Consider the following 25,706-nt stretch of genomic DNA (forward strand, 5'->3'; position numbering starts at 1 on the left):
CAGCTCAGGATCCCGTGTGTGACGTCACCTCTTCAACAGACCGGGGCTTGCCCGCAATGTACGTGAAAAGACTTTCTCCTTAGGGTCACTATTTCACTACATCGTGCTTTAGATCTTTAAAAACATAAATAATCCTTTGACACCATCAGGAGTCATCTTAGTGTCCAGGGAGTTGACAAGCCCCATCCTCACCCAGCCTGCTATTGCATTCCTATGCAACAGTGAGTCAAGGGTGACTCACCAACTCACCACCCTGGGCTCTATTTTAACCAATTCAACACTCTCCTGGCAAAGCTGTTCCTTCTTGACAGACCTCCCTGGGCCCCAGCCCTAGGCCCAGCTGCTCGGCTGGTGTCACTGGCCCTGCCTGAGGAAGAACCGCCACACACCCAGGGCCTGCCCCTCTATTGGGTCTGTTTCCTCCCCTTTGACTGCAGCTTCAGCTTAAGACCTGAGGCAACTATAGTGATTAATGAGTAAATATTGGGAGTAAAATTTACAATAAAATACAATTTTACAGAAGTAATTTAAATAAACTGTGGTCTTTAAAACAGACAAATGTATATAATTCCTACATGGCCTTTCTACATGTTGCAACCTGAAAAATCCTCAAGTATCTTTCTAGATCTGAGAGCACACGGTTGACCACACCCAAGCCTGCATCACCCAAGGGGGCGCCACCTTCATCCAGAACGGGCGTGCGCTCACTTACGGCCCACCTCCTCCATCCTTCACCAGGAGCTTTGTCACCCATTTTTCCTGCCGCACATTTAAACTGCGTGTTACCAGCCAACAAGATTCCTACCGCAGTACCCGTTCCTTCAGAGCCCAGCTGAGACTGGACAATGACATCCAGTTAAGGCACAAGGAAGCGAACTGAAGATTCATCTTCCCTCCTCGCTGCTCAGAAGCAGCATCCCCAAGTCCTGCTGCAGGTGGCAGGGAATTCATGACATGCCAAGACTGAAACTTAGTCATTCCCACCACTCTCTTTCATAAAAGGTCATACCCTCAAGGTGTGAAATTATGTAAAAAACGAAACAAAAACCCTGTGTTTTGGGCTTCCCTGGTGGCGCAGTGGTTGAGAGTACGCCTGCCGATGCAGGGGACACGGGTTCGTGCCCCGGTCCGGGAAGATCCCACATGCCGCAGAGCAGCTGGGCCCATGAGCCATGGCCGCTGAGCCTGCACGTCTGGAGCCTGTGCTCCGCAACGGGAGAGGCCACAGCAGTGAGAGGCCCCCATACCGCAAAAAAAAAAAACAAACAAAAAAAACACACACAAAAAACCCATATTCATGTAAAGAAGCTGATACTGAAACCTGTGGGGCTCTACCTAGTTATCTGGTACACATTTAAATCATTGTGTTTTAGTTGGAGAAATACTTTCGTCTTTGAAGATCTCAGGTAAGAAAACTGACGACAAATACCTCGGGCCCTCTCTGTGTTAAAGTGAATGGTATCCCCAAAAATTACGATGCAAGAACACCTTAGGTCTTTTATCATGTTTTCCTGTGAGCAGCTGAAACCAGGGACCTTGGCTGTACATAGTGCCAAAGAGAAAGAAAAACACACAAACCGACAAGACTACTTACCATCCTAAATGAGTCTTCCACAAAAAAATAACGAGTGCTTTAAACACAGGGATATAGGAATGACTACTAGAGTGTGAAAGCCCAGGTGATGGTTCTCGGGGCCGGGGAGCCAGGTTACCGCTGTGCATTATGAGGGAGGATGAGGGATACAGTAAGCTATGTTCTTAGGGTTTTCTTGTTCTTTGTACTAAAAATTACTTGATGTATGTTTTCACCCTAGGAAACAAGTCTAGGGAAGGAGATCCATGGTTAAGAAAATGAGACCTTCTACTCTGCACTTCCTGACACCAAAGGCTTCCCCAATGTTGAGCAATCCCAAGGATTCTAAGAAATCTGAATAGACTCCGTATACCGATCGGTTTTTCTCCTAACCCTAATCTTAAAATTTCAAACTTTTTTTTCATATATGGCACTAAGACCAAGTTCTGTATCTGGAATGAACCGTCTGATGTTAGCTTTGGTCACCACTACAAAAATGGATATAAAAATGAGTACTGAACTTGTATTCTGAGAGCTAACGAAGCAAAGGCAGGCCGAAAGGAAACCGGGGAACTGATCTAGAAGAAATGTAGCCTTTACTATCTCATCACTGTATTGCCTTATTATAAGACTTATTGTAACAGTAAGTTTAACAACACAGGAGCTGGGAAAGACGATACAGTAGCAAACAGAGTAGTCATCTTGTGGGCCTTACATAGTTATTGTAGCCTTAATGATTTTTCACATGTATCAATAGTTCTAATATTCATTAAATAAAAATAAGCCTAAGTTTTTTGGAGTCTGATATACAAAATGTGCCACTTACCTATAAAATGCTCATTATCCTAAGAAAAACACTAAAGGAAGTTTCTTTCATACATGTGGTAAGTGCACTTTATGTAGACAATCTGAACTTGACAAAATCACATTTAAATTTACAGTAAGTTTTTTGCCTTCTGAAAGCCACCTTAATGTATACTAATGTATACAGGCTAACTTATTAAAAAAACAGGAGACTTTAGGTTAGGATTAATTCACTGTGGCAGGAATTCTAGACTTTCTTGTATCAAGTCCCTGACAGGCCCCCATCAAGGATCTGGGGAAAGAGGAACGATATTATTTGTATTTCCTCTTGCTTCCAAGCAGGTCAAATCCTAGAGAAAATCATCTAACTCTCACATCCATCCTAAACATTACGGACTATGAGCACTTTGAATCAAAGAGAAACTGTGAATATCAAGTAAAGAAACAATTTAAAAAAATCAAAATGGTCTGTTAAACCTCCAATGTTTACTTTCCAAGATTTTTGAAGCCTACGTTGATGTAACTACTGTTTTCCTTTCTACACATTTGACTAAACTTATAGTCAGTATACCTACCAGACCATTACCTGGACCAGGTTAATTGCATAGAAAGATTTCGACTATGTTTACATTTTTCTTAAATTAATTTTAAAAAAGCATAGTAAAGAGTCTGAGGACAAATTATTCAACTGTTTATCATACATAAGACCGCATGACTATAATACAAAGGGGGGTTCTTTTTCATTTAACGTTACAATATACACAGCAAGTCCGGACCAGATCTTACAATCTGCACACAGGTATTTAACCTTTTCCATGCTGTTTATGTTTACAATGCACAGAAGTCCTGTAACCAAACCGTGTAGTAAAGCACACAAAACTGGACTGTAACATAACACAGTATGCAGAAGCATTGGATTTTATGACTTCCTTTATGTAAATTGCGGTTTAAAAACTGCTTTCGTTTTTTGGTGCTTGCTAAGATGTGGCAACCAGCACAGAAAAAAATGACCTGACCCATGTATCTTCACCTTATATTCCTAAACAGCAGTAACTACTGAATTCCTTTTGATATTGCTAGACTCAAGATGACGTCCTTTTATTCACTGTAAACTTTATGAACTACCGAGTTCAAAAATCCATCCACAGGCTTGACATTTAATTACAAAATAAATATGGATTTCCTGATTAACAACCAAAAAATTTTTTGTGGTTTATAAAAATTGATATTCCCAAGTTTCCATTCACATAGTTTTAAGCCTTTTTTCTTCTGTCACTGTTTACATATAAAAACCTGCTCTTGTTCAGAAAAACTTGATCTAGTCAGCCACATGGAATTGACCAATAAAAAGTAATGTGGTGCTTCTGCTGAGTCGTTTTGAACAGGGTTATCGGCAGAGGTAGATTACTGCTTCTTTTCTAGGCTTCTTTGATCCCGGACAGGTAAATTCCTTAATCTTCATTCTCCCAACTCAACCGCTCAAAAGTTTAACACCATAAAATTGGTCAATTTAAAATGGGAACACAAATTTAGCAACTGCCAGACTGTGTTACATTAAGGCAGCATAATCTCAAAACTAGGCACCTGTTAAACACCAGCCTGTTCCTTTCAGGTCATGCATCAAAGTTTTGCTTTACTCGTGCTCATATTTTGGACCTGTTGGTGCAATCAAGGTCTTGCTTTCAAGTTTACAAGTAGGTTAATCAGGAATACAAGAATCAACTGCTGGTTCCACAGCTTCTGGATCCAGTGTCCCTTTACCTTCAGAAGCCTGAACACATTTAGGATGTAACAGCTGTTGTAATCTTGAGTTAGATGTCAATCTATTATGTTCAGTACACAGATTGCTGTAAATGTATTGGCTATGGATTCAACAACAGTTCCAGTTTTGTTTAAGCAATAGTACAGCCATAATTTTCAACTGACATTTAAAAATGGTCTAGTTACACCTTGTGTCAAAGTGCAGAACTGCTACATTATTGGTTACAGACATCTATGTGCTATAAAAACAGCTTTGGTACAATAAATTATCAAAAAAGAAAATAAATTTTTGTAAAATTCACAGCATAATTGTGAGGCAAAAAAGCAGTCACATAAAATTCTGCATTTTTTTTTTAAAAATGTTCAGGATGAACAGAAGACATCTTTGTGCAGAAGAAATGGTGGAGATACCACGTGCCGAGAAAAAGCAAAAGAAAAAGTAAAAAGCAGGAAGGGACACAGCTGTAGCTATTTCCATCAAAGCAAACCACTACTTCTGTGACCTTCAACCAATAAGGAAGTCAACTTTATGACACACGCAAAGTGACCTTGCAATACCTTACAATTAGTGGGTCACAAAAGTCTATTTTAAAAGAAAGGCCTCTTGAATTACCCATTCTCTGTGTTTTCAGCATTAAGGACTGTCTGCAAAAGCATGTCCAAAAGTGATTGCATCTGAAATGGTAGGCTCTTCTAATTTCGAGTCCAAATCCATAAGGCCAAAGGTTATCCCAAAGACCACCACTCAGACCTCCCCGGGACTGGCCACAACTGACCCGTTGATTGCTTCTCAGTGCACCTTGGTTAGGAGACCAGTCACGTTCCATCACTATCTCACTGTGGCCTCAACAACGGGAGACCCACAGGGTCCCAGGCAACTGCTGCTTTGCTCCTCAGTAGGTTCAGACAGGAGAGCTCTGAGCCCGCCACTCAGCATGCTTACTGTGCCTTACAAACTCCAATACAACCGTCCCTTCCACACAGCTGAAGGTGATGTTTGTGTGAGCTGGAGGTCCCTCTTCCTTACAGTACTGCATTTCCGTGCCCAAGTGTGTTTAGAGGATTTAAAAACCCAAGTTCCCCACCCCCCACCCTAAACAAAATGAAAACAAAACAAAAACGGGAAGGAAAAAAGGAAAAACAAAAATGGAAGGAAAAACACCGTCATGGGGCCCTTTATGCAAATTATGTGCAGTGCCTTTTATTTTAAAATTAGTTGGCAAATGATTAAGACCAACATCTGAACAACAACTTCTGTGGAAGAGAAAGACAAAAACCCCACTATGACTGGGATGTGGCGAGTTAAAATGGGGGAGGCAAAAAGAGGACACCTCTGAGCTATCCGTGAAGATGGGTTTGGACATGGCTCTTTTAAAAACTTCATTGTCCCTTTGCAATCTTTTCAAGTTAAAAAAAAAAAAAAAGTCAGCTTTGCCCTCTTGTAGCGGTTCAGTGTGTTAATCTCCTTCTGATTCAAGCAGCTTTGCACTTTGTTTTTTGGAAAAAAACACCACTTCTATAAAAACACACAAGAAACAAACTCAAGTTTCAATTTAGTCACGAGCTAGCTACAGGACTCTGTTGCACACAAACTCCTGTCATGGGGGACTCTTCTCTATCAGCCCCTTGCCTCATTGTCAGATGTCCTTCAGTCATGTAATGTGCAGGACCTGTATTAGCAGAAAATTGGTATGTTGGATGTCCAGCTATGCCAGTCTCTTGGCGGGGATTGGAGTAGACGGTTAAATTAACGTCCATAGCTCCATTCTGTCCAAAGTCCAAGGTATTAGCAGCCACTGGGCGATTCTGGTAGGCTTGATTGCCTTGATTACCAGTAGAGGAGGAAGATGTGGAGGAAGAAGTAGTTGAGGAAGACAGGGATGTCATGGAGTGGTGACTATGGCCAACCTCCATAGAATCCTGGGTAGAGGAGCTATTTGTTGGAGAATTGTAGACCCTTGGCCTGGTCCGGTTACCCAAGGCTTGTTGTCCATGGTGGTGGTGGTGATGGTGGTGGTGGTGATGGTGATGGGAACTGTTTCCATGGTGATGATGCAATGCATTCTGTTGAGGGGCTACATGAAAGGTTGTTTCTTGAACAGGATGAGTTTCAACAGTGACTTGTGTAGGAGCTTCAGTGCCTGACCAACCAATGGGAGCAGGAAATTGCTGACGCACCTGTAAGAACAGATTTTAAAACGATTTATTAAGAGTACCGTTTCCAAGCTTTAATCTTCAATAAAAAGTTATAACACTAGCATTTACATTAGTTAGAGGGTTTTGAAACTTTAATGTGTTAGACAGTTCTTTAACACAAACTTCCAAATGTGTTCAAGAGTGAAAAATATTTTATTATGAAAGCTTCAATTTTTAGCAAGTTACACCCATACTCATATATTTTACTTGCCACTTTCTTTCCTTGGGAGCACTGTTTATGCCAGGGGTCAGCAAACTTCTTCTGGAAAGGGCCAGAAAGTAAATATTTCTGACAGGTCCAAAAGGCATTCTTTACTTTCCCCCTAAAGCTCCTCCTCTCTCCAATCTTTCCTGTTTTAATAGAACCACTAGTACCCATCTAGCTGCTCAACCATTCCTCCATCCAAACAATCATCAAGTACTACTAAAGCTACCTCCAAAACAGAACCCAAATCTGGCCTCTTTTCTCCATCTCCACCACGACTACTCTATCCTAGGTCACTATCATCTCTTGCTTAGACTAATACAACAGCCTCCTAAATCAATTCCTATCTTCCATCCTTGCCTTCTTCCAAACCATTCTCCAAAGAGTAGCAAGAACAGTCTTTTTAAAACACAAATCCAAATTAGGCAAGAAAAAAGTCATCCACATTGGAAATAAAGAAGTAAAATGGTCACTACCGGCAGATGACATAACATTATATATGGAAAACCCTAAAGACTCCGTTAGAAAACTGTTAGAACTAATAAATGAATTCAGTAAGGTTGCAGGATATAAAATCAATACACAAAAATCGACTGCATTTCTATACACTAATAATGAAACAGAAAAAGAAAACAATCCCATGTACAACTGTATCAAAAAGAATAAAATATCAAGAAATAACTTTAACCAAGGAGGTACCTAAAAGACCTGTAGAAGAAGAAGGTCTGAAAGAAGAAGACACAAATAAATGGAAAGATAGTCCATGCTCACAGACTGGAAGAATGTAAGAATCAATGTTGTTAAAATGTCCAAACTACCCAAAGCAATCTACAGATTCAGTGCAATCCCCCACAAAATTACAATGTTATTTTTCCAAAAATAATAATAATAATAATCCTAAAATTTGTAATCCACAAAGAAACCCAGATAGCAAAAGCAATCTTGAGAAAGAAGAACAAAGATGGAGGCATCATGCTCCCTGGTATCTAACTATACTACAAAACTATAGCAATTAAAACAGTATGGTACTGACATAAAAACAGGCACATAGATCAATGGAACGAGAAGAGAGAGCCCAGAAATAAATCTACGCATATATGGTCAATTAATTTATGACAAAGGAACCAAGAATATACAATGGAGAAAGGACAGTCTCTTCAATAAATAGTGTTGGGAAAAGTAGACAGCCACACACCAAAGAATGAAACTCAACCACACTATCTTAGACCAAACACAAAAATTAACTCAAAATGGATTAAAGACTTGAATGTAAGACCTGAAACCATAAAACTCCTAGAAGAAAACATAGGCAGTAATAAGCTCCTTGACACAGGTCTTGGTGATGATTTTTTGAATCAGACACCAAAGCAAAAGCAACAAAAGCAAAAATAAATAAATGGGACGACATCATACTAAAAAGCTACTGCCCAGTAAAGGAAACCATCAACAAAATGAAAAGGCAACTTACTGAATGGGAGAAAATATTTGTCAATCATATTATCTGATAACAGGCTAATATCCAAAATATATAAAGAACTGATAAAACTCAACAGCAAAAATCCAAACAATCTGATTGAAAAATGGGCAGAAGATCTGACTAGACATGTTTCCAAAGAAGACGTACAGATGGCCAATAGGTACAGGAAAAGAAGCTCAACATTATGAACCATCAGGGAAATTCAAATCAAAACCACAACGAGATATCACTTCACACCCATGAGAATGGCTATTATCAAAAAAGACAACAAATAGTAAGTGTTGGTGAGGATGTGGAAAAAAGGGAACCCTCATGCACTGCTTGGTGGGAATATAAATTAGTGCAGCCACTATGGAAAACAGTATGGAGGAGGTTCTTCAAAAAATTAAAAACAGAACTACCATATGACCCTGCAATTCCACTTCTGGGTATTTATATGAAGAAAACAACAACAGTATCTTGAAAAGATGTATGTACCCCCATGTTCATTCACTTCAGCATTATTTACAATAGTCAAAATATGGAAACAACCTAAGTGTCCATTGATGGATGAATGGATAAAAATAATCCAAAGTCCATAAACAATCTGGCCAGTGCTCATTTCTCCAACCTTTTCCTCTAGCCATCCTTCCTCTTGCTGCCTAAGTCCCTACTACACAGGATCTTCCTTCTATTCCTCTACCTAGTCAACATCTTTCAAAAGCCTCAGGGGGTCTGTACTTACTGTTCCCTTCTGCCTAGAATGCTCTGATTTCTAATTTCTGCTTGGATGATTCTTTCTCAGCATTTCAGTTCCAGAGTCTTCCCTCACCACTCTGGCTAATGCTCCCCCAACTTCTGTGGCAGAGATTCCAAATTGTCCTCAAAAAACATACTCTTCCTCCTGAGCACAAGGCTGCACTACGCTTACTCCCCAGCCTCCCCTGTACTTAGACATGGCCACATGACTGTTTTAGTCAATGGAATATGAATGAAGGTTCCTATGTCACAGTCAGATCTGGCCCACAAAATACATCCCAAGTCCTTCTGCCTGCCAGATGCAGCAGACAACTAGGCCCTTGGGGATGGGGCAGTCATAAGATGGTAGGAACCCAGGATGTGGGAGAGAGCCACGCCTCTAACCTGAATACCCACTCTGGACTATTACATAAAAAAGAAACTTCATATTCTTTAAGCTACCACATTTTGGGGGGTCTGTTATCAGCTCGGCCTATATGAATTAATACCTCCCACCCAACAAATCACTATTCTCTATTACATTATCCTGTCTTATTTTCTTTTTAACAGTTAATAGTACTTGCAATTTCTGTTCATTTGATTCGTTTTATTTATTTTCTGTGTCACGGTAGGCTCTAGGAAGGCAAAGTCTGTGTCTTTATCACCAGTGGCTAGCACAGATCATTAAGACCACTCAACAAAGGTGGTCTCAGAATCAAAATTCAAGAAATACTATTGAAAATAATCCAGTAGAAAAATAGGCAGAAAGTTCTCAGAAAATACTAATGGCTCTTAAACTATGAAGCTACTTAAATTCATGGAAAGAAGGAATAAGCAAAATGTAACTATACTCTGTCCAATACCAGGTTTTTCAGTTCAGACTGATCCAAAGGTGGTCACACTGACTGCTTCTCCAAACTCTGTTAGTGGGAGGCTAAACTGGTAAAACTATATGGAGAGTAATTTGGCAACAGCTATCAAAATGACAAACCACATTACTCTCTGACCCAGCAATTTCACATCCAGGAACTCATATCACATATAAACTGCATGTGTGTGGATGATTTATATATAGGGTTATTTATTATAGCATTATTTGCAGTAGTAAAAAAGACTGGAAATAAGCAAAATGTCCATTAATAGGGAACTACTGCAATGACTTGGAATATCTAAACAATGGAATACTGTGTGACTGTTAAAAACAAAAGAAAAAGAATGAAAAAGCTCTCTATATGATACAGAAAGAGCTCCATAATATATATTTAAAAATATATGTAAAACATGTTAAAATAAAAAAACAAGATGTGAAACAGTGTGCACGGTATGCTAACCATTTGTGTACAAAGGTTAGGTGAAGGATATACATTCGTATTTGCTTGCATATGTATAAAACATCGCAGAAAGACTACATAAAACTAATAATATTAATTTAGAAACTGGGAGTAAGGGATGGAAGAAGGAAGGTCATTCTAAAGAATTAGGGAAAGCCTCTGGCAGTGATATTTAAGACCTGAAGGATATACAGTAGTTACCAAAGCAAAGACGGAGGAAAAGCTTATTCCAGGCTGAGCACGGTCAATGTGAGAAATGTGAAAGGGAACATGGTATATAGTCTGAAAAATGAAAAAAAAAAAATTCCAGGAAGACCAGAATGAATGAAGAGGAGGAAAGATGCCTGGGTAGGGGCCAGATGACAGAAATCACTGAATCCTTTGTAAGAAGTCGCAATTTTTTTTTACGTACAAGGGAAAGCCAGAAACTGGTTGAAAGCAGGGGAAAGAGCTGGATCAGACTGCTCTACTGAACATTCACTTGGCTGCAGAGAAGAGAACAGAGGTGGACTGCTGAATGAAACTGGACGCTGGAAGTCCAGTTGGAATAATCTTTAGAGCAAGATAAGCTAGAGATGATTGTACCAAGGGGGTGAAGTAGAGAGAACAGACACATATGTAGGATATTCAGAATCCATACTATTTACCATTGGATTCAAGGTGTGGGGTGAGGGAGACAGGAGTCAAGAATGAACTCCCCAGGTGCCAGGTGTACGACCTGAGCAAATGGGTAAATTCAGGGCCACTTGTATTGATACAGATAAAAGGAGATGAGCTGTGGCGGAGGAGAAAATGATGACATCGGTTTATAGGATGCATCTGTAGTGTTATGCTGTAGGGACTTCCAAAGCGGTATTTATAGTAAATGATTAGAAATAAAGGCGTGGGGCTCAAGAGTGAAGTCTAGATCAGAAATAAAGAGGTAAAGTGACCGACATCGAGATGGTAGCTGCAGTCATTGGTAAGAGCAGGTGAGGTCACCAGGAAGTGTTTAAGGTGAGAGACAGGGCATAGACCACCCACGTTTACATGGCCAAGGGGGAGAAGAGAATCCGAAAAGGAGACAGTGAAGGAAGGGGGTGGGCTGGTATGAGGGCCATCCTGTCCGGGAAGGCAGAGGAGAGTGCTACAAAAGCACGGAGAGGGGCTTCCCTGGTGGTGCAGTGGTTGAGAGTCCGCCTGCCGATACAGGGGACACGGGTTCGTGCCCCGGTCCGGGAAGATCCCACATGCCGCGAAGCAGCTGGGCCCGTGAGCCATGGCCGCTGAGCCTGCACGTCCGGAGCCTGTGCTCCGCAACGGGAGAGGCCACAACAGTGAGAGGCCCGCGTACCGCAAAAAAAAAAAAAAGGCACGGAGAGGCCAGGGCTGTGTCAACGTGAGTGAGGACCAGAGAGAGACAAGTGACTGAGTGTCCGCCAGGCTCCTCAGTAATGACCACTGTGACTCCACAGGAACAGTTTCCTGAGTTGGGAAGCAGCCCAACTGGAGCAGCTGAAGACTTCTTAAAGGGTGAAGTAATAGTAGCAGAAATGTGGGGCGAGGAAGACAAGGGCCAGGGAAAGGTTTTGCTTCCCATGGGAGAGAGCTGGGGATGACCAGGTGCTGACGGGGAGAAGGCGGGCAGAGGACATGGGGCCAGTGGCTGAGCAGGGCCAAGTCCTGTGCAGGTGGGAGGAGAGGGGCAGGGCCCAAGGTGGCTGGACCCAGGCAGGAGCTGCTGCCCCTGCTGACAAGGGGCGGGAGAAAGGGGACAAGCACACACGGCGGCGGGGCGAGGGGGCTGGTGACACGCAGTGAGGCGCTCCTTTCTGAGGACTGTTCCTTACACAGTGAGGTGTGAGGGAGAGCACAGGAGGGGAGGCAAAGGTTTCTAGCAAGAGTAGAAGAGGCTGAAGCAATTACTGAAGAGAATGGGAGCACGATGAGATGACCTGAGAAACATGTACGCTTGCCCAAGTAGATGCTGGTGACTACGAATTAACAGGGGTAACAAGGCATCTACAGGTATGCCTTTCTCCACCAGCACTCAGCTGCCCCAGTCCCAAGAATGGGCAGTGATGTTCATCAACTTCCATTTTATTTCTCATTAGATAATATACTTGCCTCTCATGGTAAACATCATAATGCAGTACTCAGTATGCATTAACTTATTATTTTACAAAGAGTGTTTAATAAATATTTTGACTACCATCATCTGCTTCACCCCTTAAAAAATTTACTTAATTAGATCCTCTTTAACAAAAAACCTTCAAAACAAAAAATGGAGGTGAAAATCAAACCACAAACTGATTCAGAATCTAGGACTATCAGTGATAGCAGATCACGAGAGGCAGTGGAGTGTAGTAATTAAGATCATGCACCTCGGAAAGTTCCCTAAACCTTGAAGTCACAGTTCCCAAAGTAAAATGAAAATCCAAACAGGGCAAGGCTCAAAATGCTGCCGGAGTGAACAAGATAAACAAACACCTGGAGCAACTGCTGGTATGCACTCAATAAACGGTAGCTATTTCTAAACGCGGAGGGAAAAAGTTGCAAGGATGTATAAGTTAGAATTCCTTACAACCAAGGAAGCTATGAACCTTTTAGTAAATGACGTTATCATTCTAAAAACACCTGGCATCCAACACTGGTACCCCTGGCACAGTGGAGGGCGTGAATGAAGGGCTGTGTGACTGCTCACCTGGGGACTATGTGTCTCACAGTCCATGGCCTGGACAGCAGCCGTGAAGTGCCCGCCGCTGTGCCGATGCTGGTGCGTTGGGTCCGACCTGGCTCTCCCACTGTTGCTCGTCCCCGATGATCCACCTGAAGTATCACAACACGGTACAGCTTGTGAGTATAAAGTTAATCTTTTTCAAGTATATATCCTAAAACTATAACATTAAAATGGGAAGTGAGTCACCAAAAAAAATCTGTATTAACCTGAAAGTATACCAGGAAGGCTTCCCATTCTCTATGTTCTTTCACATCAACCACTGAACTAAAATATGACCAAGTTTGGTTAAGTCAGGGGAAAACTCCAGCATGTGAACCAAGTATTTCCATTTTAAAAACAATTTAAAAATTTGGCTAATAAGGAGTATTGTTTCCAAGCAGAATTTATTATATGCATAATTAAGTATTAGAGCTTTGGGGGAGGTGAATTTTTTTACTAGCCACAAAGAATAGGTTTGGGAAAAATAATTCCTCCCACCCATTAACAAACTTCCAAAAACTTTAAAATAACCCCCACTTTGTAAAGAAAAGAGGAAACATTTCAAAGCCTAATATAATATCAAAAGAACAGACCTGAGCTTGAAGATGTACTGGAGGTGGTGCCCGAAGACTGTGACTGCTCCATGGCAGGACTCGTGGATACACTATTACTTGTATTTGTACCTTCATCAGCTGTTTTCTTGAAAAAACTGTGCTGCAGGGCATAGTAAGGTTGAATTCGAGTTTTGGGGTCATAATCAAGCATCCTTAAAATGAGGTCTTTGAACTTCAAGTAGTCAGCTACTGTATGACCCGATTCCCCAGCACGACGCCCACCAGGTCCTCCTGTTTCTACTCCGAGAATATTATGAAGTTTGCGGGTTCCTGGTGGTTTATACTCCTAAAGAGAAAAAAGATAAAAGGCTTTCTCTAAATCTGATGGAATATGTAAAAGCCTACATAATGTCAAATATGCTTACATGTATGATAATGTTGAGGCCTTTACTAAAAAGAATGCTTTATAGTTAGAGCCTCTGTATTTTCACACATACTATTCCGAACACACTGTAGTTAACAGAAATTCAATTTTGAGACCAGAAATGACTAAAAAGATTATCGAGATCAGCAAACTATGGCCTGGCTCAGAGCCTGTTTTTATATAGCCTCCACTATGAATGGTTTTTATATTTTTAAAGATTGTAAAAACAAACAAAACCAAGTAAGGATACTCAACAGAAGCCCACAAAGCCAACACCTTCACTATAGGGCCCTTTACAGAGGAAGCGTGCCAACCAGTGGTTGTGAACCTCTTTTCTGCCCAATACACCTGTGAACTCAGGGGCACTTACTCAGTAACAGTGGCTCATTAAAGCTTTAAAGATCACTCCTAATAAAGAATCATGGGTCTAACCCTACCTGCTCATATGCAGATAAAAAAATCAGAAGTAAATTATTTATGCCTCATTTTATTGATAGAAAATATGTTTAATAATAAGTTGCCTTAACATGTGCTGAGATTTTCTGGGAACTCATTTTAACAGATAACAGTAAAATCCCTATGAATACTGAATTTATTCAGAACAGTATCACTAGATTTTTGCTTCTAGGTCAATGTAGAAATTTGCAAGAGACCATCGCTCTTACTCTAAAATCAAGAACAAGCCAGGCAGGCAAACAACAAAATCACTGCTTTTTAAAAACCTATCAGAGAGCTGAGGACTAAAGAAACCAGATTAACTAAATTCTAGAAAATGAAGAGTCTTTCCTAGGAAAGAAGAGACTTATGGTGGGAGAAGGAATAAATGCCACAGATGTGACTAAGAAGAGTCCAGCCCAACTCCCAACCAACTTCTAACAGCCACGTGTGGCTGGGCCACAGGATGGGACAGGCAGACGACACAGGGCGCTGCAGAGCTGGGGCCAGAGCAGCAGTATGGACACAGATCACCCCGATGCATCAAGAGTTAGCAGCGGGTTGCTGGCTGGGCAACAATGCATAAAAGATCTCTCCAGTTACCAAACACCGCTTAAAATCTAGGAAGACAGTGGAAAATAGAATCTAAGTCAAGCAAACAAACAAAACAAAGCCCAGATTCAGCTAAATTACAAATGAAACTGACTCAGTCTCATCACACTAGTAGCCTGACAGAGTAAGCAGCATGCCTCTTTCTAAAGGGAAATAAGACTTACTTCCACCTCAACTGTTCTTAAATACAGCAAGTCCAACATACATATAAAAAATTACAGACACATGAAACAAACAAACAAAAAGGGTCCATTATGAAGTGAAAAAAATAGTAGAAAACTCACATATATAAATGACCCAAATGTTGAAACTGACAGACAGGTATTTTAAAATAACTATGGGGCTTCCCTGGTGGTGCAGTGGTTAAGAATCCACCTGCCAACGCAGGGGACACGGGTTCGAGCCCTGGTCCAGGAAGATTCCACATGCCGTGGAGCAACCAAGTCTGTACGCCACAACTACTGAGCCTGCACTCTAGAGCCCATGAGCCACAACTACTGAGCCCATGTGCCACAGCTACTGAAGCCCATGCGCCTAGAGCCCGTGCTCCGCAACAAGAGAAGCCACCACAACGAGAAACCCGTGCACTGTGACAAGGAGTAGCCCCCGCTCACCACGACCAGAGAAAGCCCGCACACAGCAACAAAGACCCAACACAGCCAAAATAAATTAATTAATTTTAAAAAATAACTATGATAAAAAGAATTTAGTTCAAAAGTTAGGTAACGTGTGGATAGATGGGGGGGTGTTACTTAAAACTATTTTTTTTTAAAGATAAATTAAGTGAAAACACTAGAACTAAAAAAATGCAGAGAATCCATTTAATGGTTTTAACAGCAGACTGGGCTCAACAGAAGAAAAACAATCAGTGAACTAGAAAGACAGAGCAAAGAAATTATCTAAACTAACACACAAAAAGAAAACAAAATGAATAATCCAGAGACCTCTAATAGTAAGCACTATAACAGATATTTAATTGAATAATTAGCAGAAGAGAGAGTGAAGCAGAACAAATATTTGAAAGGATGATGTCTGAGCACTTTCAAAAATTGATGAAAGAGATTAACCCACAGACCTAACAAACTCAGCAAACTCCATGGAAAATAAATACAAGGAAAACTATACATAAGAACCTAATAGTCAAACTGCTGAAAAATCAAACATAAAAAAAAGAGGTTGAATGAAAAGATCTACAAAATTCATACCAGCTTTTATATGTCATGTTTGAGTGTGTCACCCAAACTGCTTGCTTCTTTACTCTTCTCTTCCACAGAAGATCCCTGTGCTAAAGGCATTTTCCTTCTTTGTTATATCCCCAAGTTCTCTTTCTCAGCGTGAGAGTGTGCTAAGCGCAGCTTGAGAAGACCTGAGCTTGCTTTCTAGCCCTACCATTCCTTGCTGTGGTTGCCAAAGAATTTATTTAACACTCTTGAATCTCAGTTTTCTGATGTGTAAAAATGGAACTAAGAATATCTATTATTACTACCTATCGTCATCTTCTTATTGTGAGAATCAAATAAAAACGTCTTAAATTATAATAATAATAAAAAAGCATCAAAATCAGCCAGGGGGAAGAGAGAGAAATATTTCATAAAGGAAACAATGTTTAGAAAAACCACTGACTTTTCTTCAGAAACAATGTAATACAGAAAACAATGCCATTAACATATTTAAACAACTTCATTTTCTTTTGCTGAAACGTAAACCTAAAATTCTATATCAATTTGAAATTTCCATATCCATGGAAAATGTCTTCCCAAAAACGAAGGTGAATAAAGATATTTTCAGATAAACTGCTGAGAGAATTCATCAGCAGAAGTTATTCACTATAAAATAAAAAGTTAAAGGAAGTTCTTCAAGCTGAAGGAACTTAATACAAGACTGAAGTCAGGAACTGCAAAAAGAAATGAAAAATTCTATGGGTAAAAAGAAAAGAACTTTTTTTTTTCTTTTGGGCTTGCAGGATCTTAGTTCCCCAACCAGGGACTGAACTCGGGGCCACAGCAGTGAAAGCTCCAAGTCCTAACCACTGGACTACCAGGGAATTCCCGAAAAGAACTTTTAATTTTATTTTTTATGTGTTTTTAAATCTCTTTTAAAAATCATTTTTAATTTAAGTAGTCAATGTGTTGTGAGGGTTATAACATGTGTAAGTGATATATGACGACAAGAGACGGAAGGGGTTAGATGAAAGCATGTGGTTATCACACGGTTTATCAAGTGATATAACATTTTGTTAAGTTCAACTGGTAAGTTAAAGATGCATATAGTAAAAGCAATACTAAAAATTACACACAGAAGAATAGTTAAGCAATCACTTAAGAAAAGGTGAAATAAAATACCAAAAAGTACTCAACTCAAAAGAAGGCAGTAAAGAAGGAACAGGAAACAAAGAACAGATAAAAGAAATAGAATACAAATAAGGCAAAAGTCTAAAACCCAACCCCCTGAATAATTAAATAGGTTAAATATTCATTGTGAAAGAAAGATACTATTTGACTAGATTAAAAAGGATGACTCAACTACATTTTGTATACAAAAGTCATACTTTACATACAAAAGTATGAACAGGTTTACTATAGTAAAAGGGTAAAAAAACAACACTATAAAAATGTTAAGAATTTAAAAGCTGGTATAGCTAGAGTAATATTAGACAAAGTAGACTTAAAGACAAAAATATTATTAGAGATAAAGAGGAATATTTCATGGTAATGAAAGACTGAATTTATCACCAAGTCCTAACAATACTAAATAGGTATACCTATTAAGAGAGCTTCAAAAAACATAAAGCAATTAAAGGAGATTAAGACAAATCCAGTATCACTAAAGATGAACAGTCCTCTCAGTTATTGATAAAACAAATATACACAGACACAAAGTAAGGATGTAAAGATTCTCGAAGAAAGATAAGGCCAACAGGCACATGAAAAGATGCTCAACATCGCTGATTATTAGAGAAACGCAAATCAAAACTACAATGAGGTATCACCTCACACCAGTCAGAATGGCCATTATGGAAAAGTCTATAAATAATAAATGCTGGAGAGGGTGTGGTGAAAAGGGAACCCTCCTGCACTGTTGGTGGGAATGTAAATTGGTACAGCCACTATGGAGAACAGTATGGAGGTTCCTTAAAAACTAAAAAGAGAGTTACCATATGATCCTGCAATCTGACTCCTGGACATATATCCAGAGAAAACTAATTTGGAAAGATACAAGCACCCCGATGTTCACTGCAGGACTATTTATTGGGTTGGCCAATAAGTTCGTTTGGGTTTTCCCGTAACATCTTGCAGAAAAACCCAAACTTTTTGGCCAACCCAATACAATAGCCAAGACATGGAAGCAACCTAAATGTCCATCGACAGATGAGTGGATAAAGAAGATGTGGGGTGTATGTGTATATATATATATATATATATATATATATATACAGCAAAATATTACTCAGCCATAGAAAAGAATGAAATAATGCCATCTGCAGCAACATGGATGGACCTAGAGATGATCATACTAAGTGAAATAAGCCAAAGAAAAATAGATCACTTATATGTGGAATCTAAAAAAAAAGGAAAAGAAAGATGCAAATGAACTTACTTTCAGAACAGAAATAGACCTACAGACATAGAAAGCAAATTTACGGTTACTAAAGGGGAAAGGGATGGGGGAGGGATAAATTAGGAGTTTGGGATTAACATATACACACTAGTATATATAAAACAGGTAACCAACAGGGACATACTAGATACTCTGCAATAACCTAAAAGGGAAAAGAGTCTGAAAAAGAATATATGTATGTATGTATAACTGAATTACTATGCTGTGCATCTGAAACTAATACAACATTGTAAATCAACTACATATACTTCAATTAAAAAAAAATTTTTAAAGGAGAGTATCTTCATAAACTTGAGGAAGGTAAAGATTTCTTAGAATACAAAAAACACTATTCATAAAAAAGAGATTAAATTTCCTGCTCATTAAAAACTACTACTAAGAAAAGAAATAGGCGAGCCACAGTCTGAGAATAAATACTGACATATATGTGACAAAGGACTTATATCCATTACATGTTAAAAAAAAAGAACTCCTACAGCTCAACAGTTAAACATCCCAATAACAAACAGGCAAAGACTGGAAAGACTATCACAAAAGAAGATACATGAATGGCTAATGAGCACATGAAAAGGTGGTCACTATCATCAGTCATGGGGAAATGCAAATGAAAACCACTATATACCCATTAGAATGGCTAAAATCAAAAAGACCAACCACATCAAATGGTGAGGATGTCATGCAACTGGAACTCTCATACCCCGTGGGGATGCAAAATGATAAAACTGTGGGAAACTGTTTGCTCTTTTCTTATGAAGGTAAACACACATACACCCTATGATCTGGTAATTCTACTTCTAAGTAGTGAACCCAGAGAAATGAAAATTTAAGTGTACAAAAGTTGATACAAGAATGTTCCCAGTAGCCTTATTCATAATAGTCCTAAACTGGAAACAACCCAAACATCCACTGACAGGTAAATATAAATACAGTATTTCCATTCAATGAAATACTATGAAGCAATAAAATGGAGTAACTTCTGAGACACAATATGGATGAATCTCCAAAAACAATGTCTGTTAAGTGAAAGAAACAAAGTAATAAATACTATACAGATCCCACTTACATGAATCTTTCCTATGAATAGTCAAAACTAACCTATGATGACAGAAATCAGAAACTGAGGGTGAGATGACAGAAAAGGATATAAGAGGTGGTGGAAGTACTCTATGCCTTGTTTTAGGTAGTGGATATATACTGTTGTATTTAAAAGTTACAAAGTTAGAACACTTAAAACACTCATCTTACTGTATATAAATTATACTTCAACAAAACAGCATCGTTTATACTCTTAATTCTTCATCCCCCTTCCCCACCAAAGGAAAAAAATAGATAGTAGGTATGGATTTCATTACTAGGAGGCTAAAATGGGTCCTTGAAACATAAAATGAGAAATTAAAAGTAAAAATAAAATCACTAAGGAAATAAAGCAAACAAATATATCCAATGATAGTGCATGCATACCTGTTTATACTTATGGTTAAAATCCCTAGTGCATTGTTACAATGTAACCATTTGGTTATGAATTTGATTTTTTTTTTTTTTTTTTTTTTTTTGCTGTACGCGGGCTTCTCACTGTTGTGGCCTCTCCCATTGCTCTGGATGCGCAGGCTCAGCAGCCATGGCTCACGGGCCCAGCCGATCCGCGGCACGTGGGATCTTCCTGGACCGGGGCACGAACCCGTGTCCCCTGCATCGGCAGGCGGACCCTCAACCACTGCGCCACCAGGGAAGCCCTGAATTTGATTTTTTTGTTGCTGAAGATTTATTTCTATTTAAAGAGAAGTAATTATCTTACACTTTTAAAAATAAAGTTTCTTAAGTCAGTTGCTTAATTGCAGCTAAAGAAAATCTCAAATAATCTATGGTTAATTAATAGGTATTAAACGTAGGTCAAGATACTCACGTTCAATTTTAAGGGAAAAGATTTAACTACTCTTTTCTGAAATGTCCCCCCTAAACAATTTAAAATAATTATGCCTGAATTTTGGAGAAATGATAGGTTACAATTCATTGTGACTTAACTGTGGTTTTATAAGGCAGAGATTAGGGAAATGGAATGAGATGAATGTTTCATTTAGAAAAAGGAAAAAAAATAGCAGAAGAAGAAGAAAAAAAAAAACTTCCAAGTGGAAAAAGAAGTGGTAGCCTGTACTGCAGAGAGATAAAAACATAAAGAAGGCTTCACATCCTCCATGCTCATTAAAGTCAACTGGTAGGAGCAACCTTGAATGCTGCAGAAGCTAAGGACTCCTAGGGTGTTTTGGTTCAATGGGAAAAGGGGCCATGACTGATAAAGTTTTGTGGACAAAGGCAAAAGGATTCAGGATGTCTGCTTGGTATTTTCCATCCCTTCCTTATGGGGAGTAGGCATAATTTAGCTGCCGGATATTACATTGCCTGGAACTTCAGAGAATAAGGCAGAATGCAGTAAGTTACAAACCAGTTGTGAAAGATAATTATATATATATATATATATATATATATATATATATATATTTTAATATTCTTAAAAAAAACCCATTTGATATTAAAAGTTAAGACTCCATAGCTGAAGGTGAATTACAGCACAGAAGCATCATCTTCAGTTCCCTGGAAATGACACCTGGTGGCAGCATTGCTAAAACGCAAGGGCAAAATAAAAAGTGTAGCAAAAATAAAATCTCTTAAGTGTTGAAAATGCAAAAACGACAGTCACAAGGTATCTGGTATATGTATCACATACAATCACATATTTAGAGATTATTTTCATCTTATACTAGCAACAAGCTAGATTACAAAACATATGATTATTTTCAGATATATAAAACAAAGGTGTAAATCAAGATGCAAAACTGTTATCATTTACTCTATTAAATTGACACAGTTTAGGTCTCTGAAAAAAGTTCTCAGATAAAAGAAGATTACTAAAACGTACCTAACGTGTTAAAAACCTCACTTAAATTTTAAAGATTTTGGAGATGTGAAACTCCTGTTACCCAAGCTAGGAATCTGAAATCTATCAAAGGACCATTTAGTCAGTTCATATTCTGATCACAAACTGCTTAAGTCAAGAATCCTTTTCTCTCATCTGAACTTAAAAAAAAAAAAAGAGCCATTTACTGCAATTATGACTTCCACTGTTCACAGCTGCAGTATTGTTAACTGTGACTTCACTATATACTCAAACTATGAGAAACAAAGGTCAAACTTACTAATTCTACTGTGGAAACAAGGCATGGTGATTTGATCAGCTACCTCAAAAGGCAGACATACAGTTTCAAAATGAAGCCTTAAAGAGCACTAAGCAAACACTGGTCCATACAGAGAGTTCGGGTCAAACTCTATAATCAACTTATGAAGAAAATATATACCTAGGTTATCAATGGAACTACTGTTAATAACTGACTTCAGCAATGCTGATTTCAAGTAAATACAAAAAGCGCTACATAAAGACAGCTCAGGAAAAGAAATACCAAAGGCCCAAAACATTATTTCCCTATTTTACCCGTTTTCCATCTTTGGTCTTCTTTAAGTTCCAAGTGCCATCTGGCAACTTCTCAAAGAACTTTCTTGCTTTTGGTGCTTGGTCAAGAATATGAGCAGGTGGAATACCCAGAACTTCCACTATTTTATTCATCTGATCTACCTGTATTAAAAATAAAAACAAAACACCTGTAATTTCTACTGTAGGACATCCTACCTGTGCTCATCAATTCATTCATTCATTCATTCATTCATAAATCAGAAATAAATCAATCGAGCATCTCCTGTGTGTTGGGCACTCCTCGGGGCAGTAAGCATAGAATAATGAACAAAAGAGATCAAGTCCCCGCCTTCCTTGAGTCCCACAGTCCACAGAGGGGAGGGCACACAATTAAGCAAACACGTACATCCATGGGATGGCAGGTGGTTATGGATACAATGGAGAGTAAGGAAATGATTGGAGGGAGTTTTAAAGTTTAAGTTTTGGGAGAATTTTAGCTAAATAATCACACAGAGAGAGAAAAAAAAAAAAACCCCAAAGGCTTAAAAGTGTGGACCCAGGGCTTCCCTGGTGGCGCAGTGGTTGAGAGTCCACCTGCCTATGCAGGGGACACAGGTTCGTGCCCCGGTCTGGGAAGATCCCACATGCTGCGGAGCGGCTGGGCCCGTGAGCCATGGCCGCTGAGCCTGCGCGTCCAGAGCCTGTGCTCCACAACGGGAGAGGTCACAACAGTGAGAGGCCCGCATACCACCAAAAAAAAAAAAAGTGTGGACCCGGGCCTCCCTGGTGGCGCAAGTGGTTGAGAGTCCGCCTGCCGATGCAGGGGATACGGGTTCGTGCCCCGGTCTGGGAGGATCCCATATGCCGCGGGGCGGCTGGGCCCGTGAGCCATGGCCGCTGGGCCTGCGCGTCCGGAGCCTGTGCTCCGCAGCGGGGGAGGCCACAACAGTGAGAGGCCCGCATACCGCAAAAAAAAAAAAAAAAAAAAAAAAAAAAAAAAAGTGTGGACCCAATAAAAGTATTTTTTTAAGTGCAGATTAATTCACTCAAATACTGAGCATCTACTACATGCTGGAAACCATGCCCACTAGAACACAGCAATAAACAAAACAAAAATCCCTGCCCAAAAGTTTGTGTTGTAGAGGAAGAGATCACCAAGAAGCAACTACATAATAAGCAAATACGTATCAGTTGACCACTAAGAACCATGGAGAAAATTAAAAGGGGATGGAGAGTGAGAAGGGCACTGCATCTTAAAATAGGGTGTCACGAAAGGCTTCCCCAAGAAGGTGACATGAGAGCAAAAACATGAAGGCCGCGAGGGCGGGAGCAAGAGAACTCCAGGCACGGAGGAAAGAAGGAGCGCAAAGGCCCTGGTACAGGCCTGTGGGTCGTAGGGACCTGAGAGAGAGCTGTGTGTGCTGGGCTGAGAGACGGCGGTGGGTCGGGGGGGGGGGGGGTAGGACAGCAGGGAGAGGTGGAGAGAGAACAGGAGACAGAGGGAGTAAGGGATTTTCAAGCTACTCAAAAGGACTCTGGCTTTCACCATGCGTGAGATGGAAGCCACTGAAGTTTCAGATGCTCCTGATATTGTTTAAGCCCACGAAAAAGGTACTATTACCTTTATATTATTTATTATTAAAAGAAAACTAAAGACACACTTATGGCAGCTCTGCCAAAGAGCAGCTCACTGGCTAGAGTGAAGTGAATTAAAAGGAAGGAGGAAGGAACATGTTTCTGACACTATTTATTGACAGTTGTAGAACCCAGTTCAAGTCATGAAATTTCATTAGTCTTTCTTTTCTCACGTATAAACGAATGGACTGATCACGATCTGCAATGGTTAACTTTTCTTTAAAAAACAAAACACAACAGGATCCCAACAAGCAAATAGTTTTAAAACCAATGAAAGCCCATTCCTCTGACTGTAAGGGAGCTTGGCCTCCCTCTCCCTTGCCCTCCCTCCTCCCAGGCACTGCCTCTGACCTTCAAAACTCTTCTAAGAACACAGAATGAACACCTGTGGACTCGCTCTAAAATTCTATAGTCCTAATTTACCCTGAATTATTCAGATCAAATATTCATCAACCCTACTAGTCATCATTTACTTTAATTTCAAATCATACTCTCAAAATTTACAGTCACGTTTACACTGTTTTTAGGGTGGTCCTCATTTCTTCATTATCATCTTTTTCTGTTCTTATACTTAAAATCTGTAAAATTTATACCAAAATACTTAACATTTTCTAACCTAATTTATTGCTCTCCTCCACTGGCAGATTGAAAGATCTCGCTTCCCATCTCATAATTCTAAACTCACTGTACATAATTGAAAAAAAATTAGAAATGGATAAAATAAGTTCAAAACTGATCTAACACTTGAATGATTAAAGTTGGTAAATAGACATCTTTTCCTAAAAACAACTTTCAGATTATACTGTCAGAGACTGAAAACAAAAACAGAATTTTTAAAGCGATCCATCATATACCTCATTGGCTCCACTGAACAGAGGTTCTCCAGTGTGCATTTCAACCAAAATACACCCAAGGGACCACATGTCGATAGCAAGGTCATAAGGCATTCCCAGTAGCACCTCTGGAGACCGATAAAAGCGACTCTGAATATATTGGTATATCTGAAATATATTTCAAAATAGTATTAATTCCAAAATAAGTTTTCTTTAACTGTGGTCAACAATGAATTAAGAACACAAGTCTAATATTAACAGCAAAAAATAACTGGGTTATTAGAGTTCCATTTACTGATTTCAACATTAGACTATGAATACTGTTTAAAGAACTAAACGTTTCAAGGGAGTGGTAAATCTGACTGTGAAATGCAAAAAAAAAAAAAATATATATATATATATATATATATATATAAATAATTCAAGCCCTTTCATTTAGTTCAATCCTAACCGGTAACCAAGATATATCTTAAACAGTTATGCCTTATTAGAAGAAAATATTATTGAGAACAATTTATCTCCCTATTAATTATTCTTTCCTGCTGTGGCTGGTACTTGGTTTACCATTAATTTAACAGCTAAATTGTATCTAAATTAACCGGGAAGACTTTTTTCAGGTTAATTCAAAGCATCAAACTCAGTACAATGTAATTGAAATTTCAGACATCTGTACTGTACTAGTCTCACAGATAAATCTAGAAACACTGCCACATAAAGATTCAATTGGGAGTCATTTCTGACTAATCACTTCTCTACCCTGTCCTCCTCCATCTCATTCTAAGACTTCTTAGAAAAAGAAATCTTGAAATGGATTATTTTCGATGAAGTAGTCTGAGATGTCTTCAGAGACCAATTCATCTTCACCTGGCCATTTAAAATTTATATCTAGAAATACTACAAAAGCAAAGGTAGTTTTACTTAAAAAAGGGAGAGAAACAAACAAAATCCTCCTACCCAAACTTCCTAACTTAACACTCAAACGAGGCAGCCAGCAGCATGGAGCCGCTTCTCACGAAAGCTTCTGTGACCTCCACAACTCCAGCCAAATCTGAGAACCATCCCATGCCTCCACAAGCAGGTCAGCCCAACCTTAAGGCCTGCTCAGAGTGAAGGAAGTCTAACTGAAGGGGACCAGGAAGAAGTGTTACATTTCCAAGTTTTTATAAGCCAGTGGCATCGCGAAGTCCCAAAGACTCGCTACTACTGAGACTACTGAGAAAGGAAGTTTGTCACCTACCTATCCAGCTGCTTAAAGCAGCAGCTGGGTTATCTACAAGCCTGGGCGCCAGGATCGCCTGAGAAACTTTTTTTTGAAACATACTTGCCCCGCCACCTTCTAACACTGAGTCAGCAGACCTAGAATAGGGCCA

The 25,706-nt window shown here is 39.5% G+C and overlaps 1 protein-coding gene across 6 annotated transcripts in view; it reads right to left on the reverse strand.

Moving 5' to 3' along the window:
• Positions 1-5,228: 5,228 nt before the first annotated feature.
• DYRK1A (dual specificity tyrosine phosphorylation regulated kinase 1A) overlaps positions 5,229-25,706 on the reverse strand; it is a 140,616-nt gene continuing 120,138 nt past the window's right edge. For all 6 annotated transcript variants that reach the window (XM_060098484.1, XM_060098486.1, XM_060098483.1 and 3 more), the window contains 5 exons: positions 24,358-24,504; positions 21,890-22,030; positions 13,356-13,662; positions 12,748-12,872; positions 5,229-6,316 (listed from right to left, as the gene is read on the reverse strand). In XM_060098484.1, the coding sequence (XP_059954467.1) occupies positions 5,696-6,316; positions 12,748-12,872; positions 13,356-13,662; positions 21,890-22,030; positions 24,358-24,504 (1,341 nt within the window). In that variant the 3' untranslated portion in view covers positions 5,229-5,695. The remainder of the gene's footprint in view (positions 6,317-12,747; positions 12,873-13,355; positions 13,663-21,889; positions 22,031-24,357; positions 24,505-25,706) is intronic.

The sequence above is a fragment of the Mesoplodon densirostris genome, chromosome 5, assembly GCF_025265405.1.
Source record: "Mesoplodon densirostris isolate mMesDen1 chromosome 5, mMesDen1 primary haplotype, whole genome shotgun sequence".
Taxonomy (NCBI): Eukaryota; Metazoa; Chordata; class Mammalia; order Artiodactyla; family Ziphiidae; genus Mesoplodon; species Mesoplodon densirostris.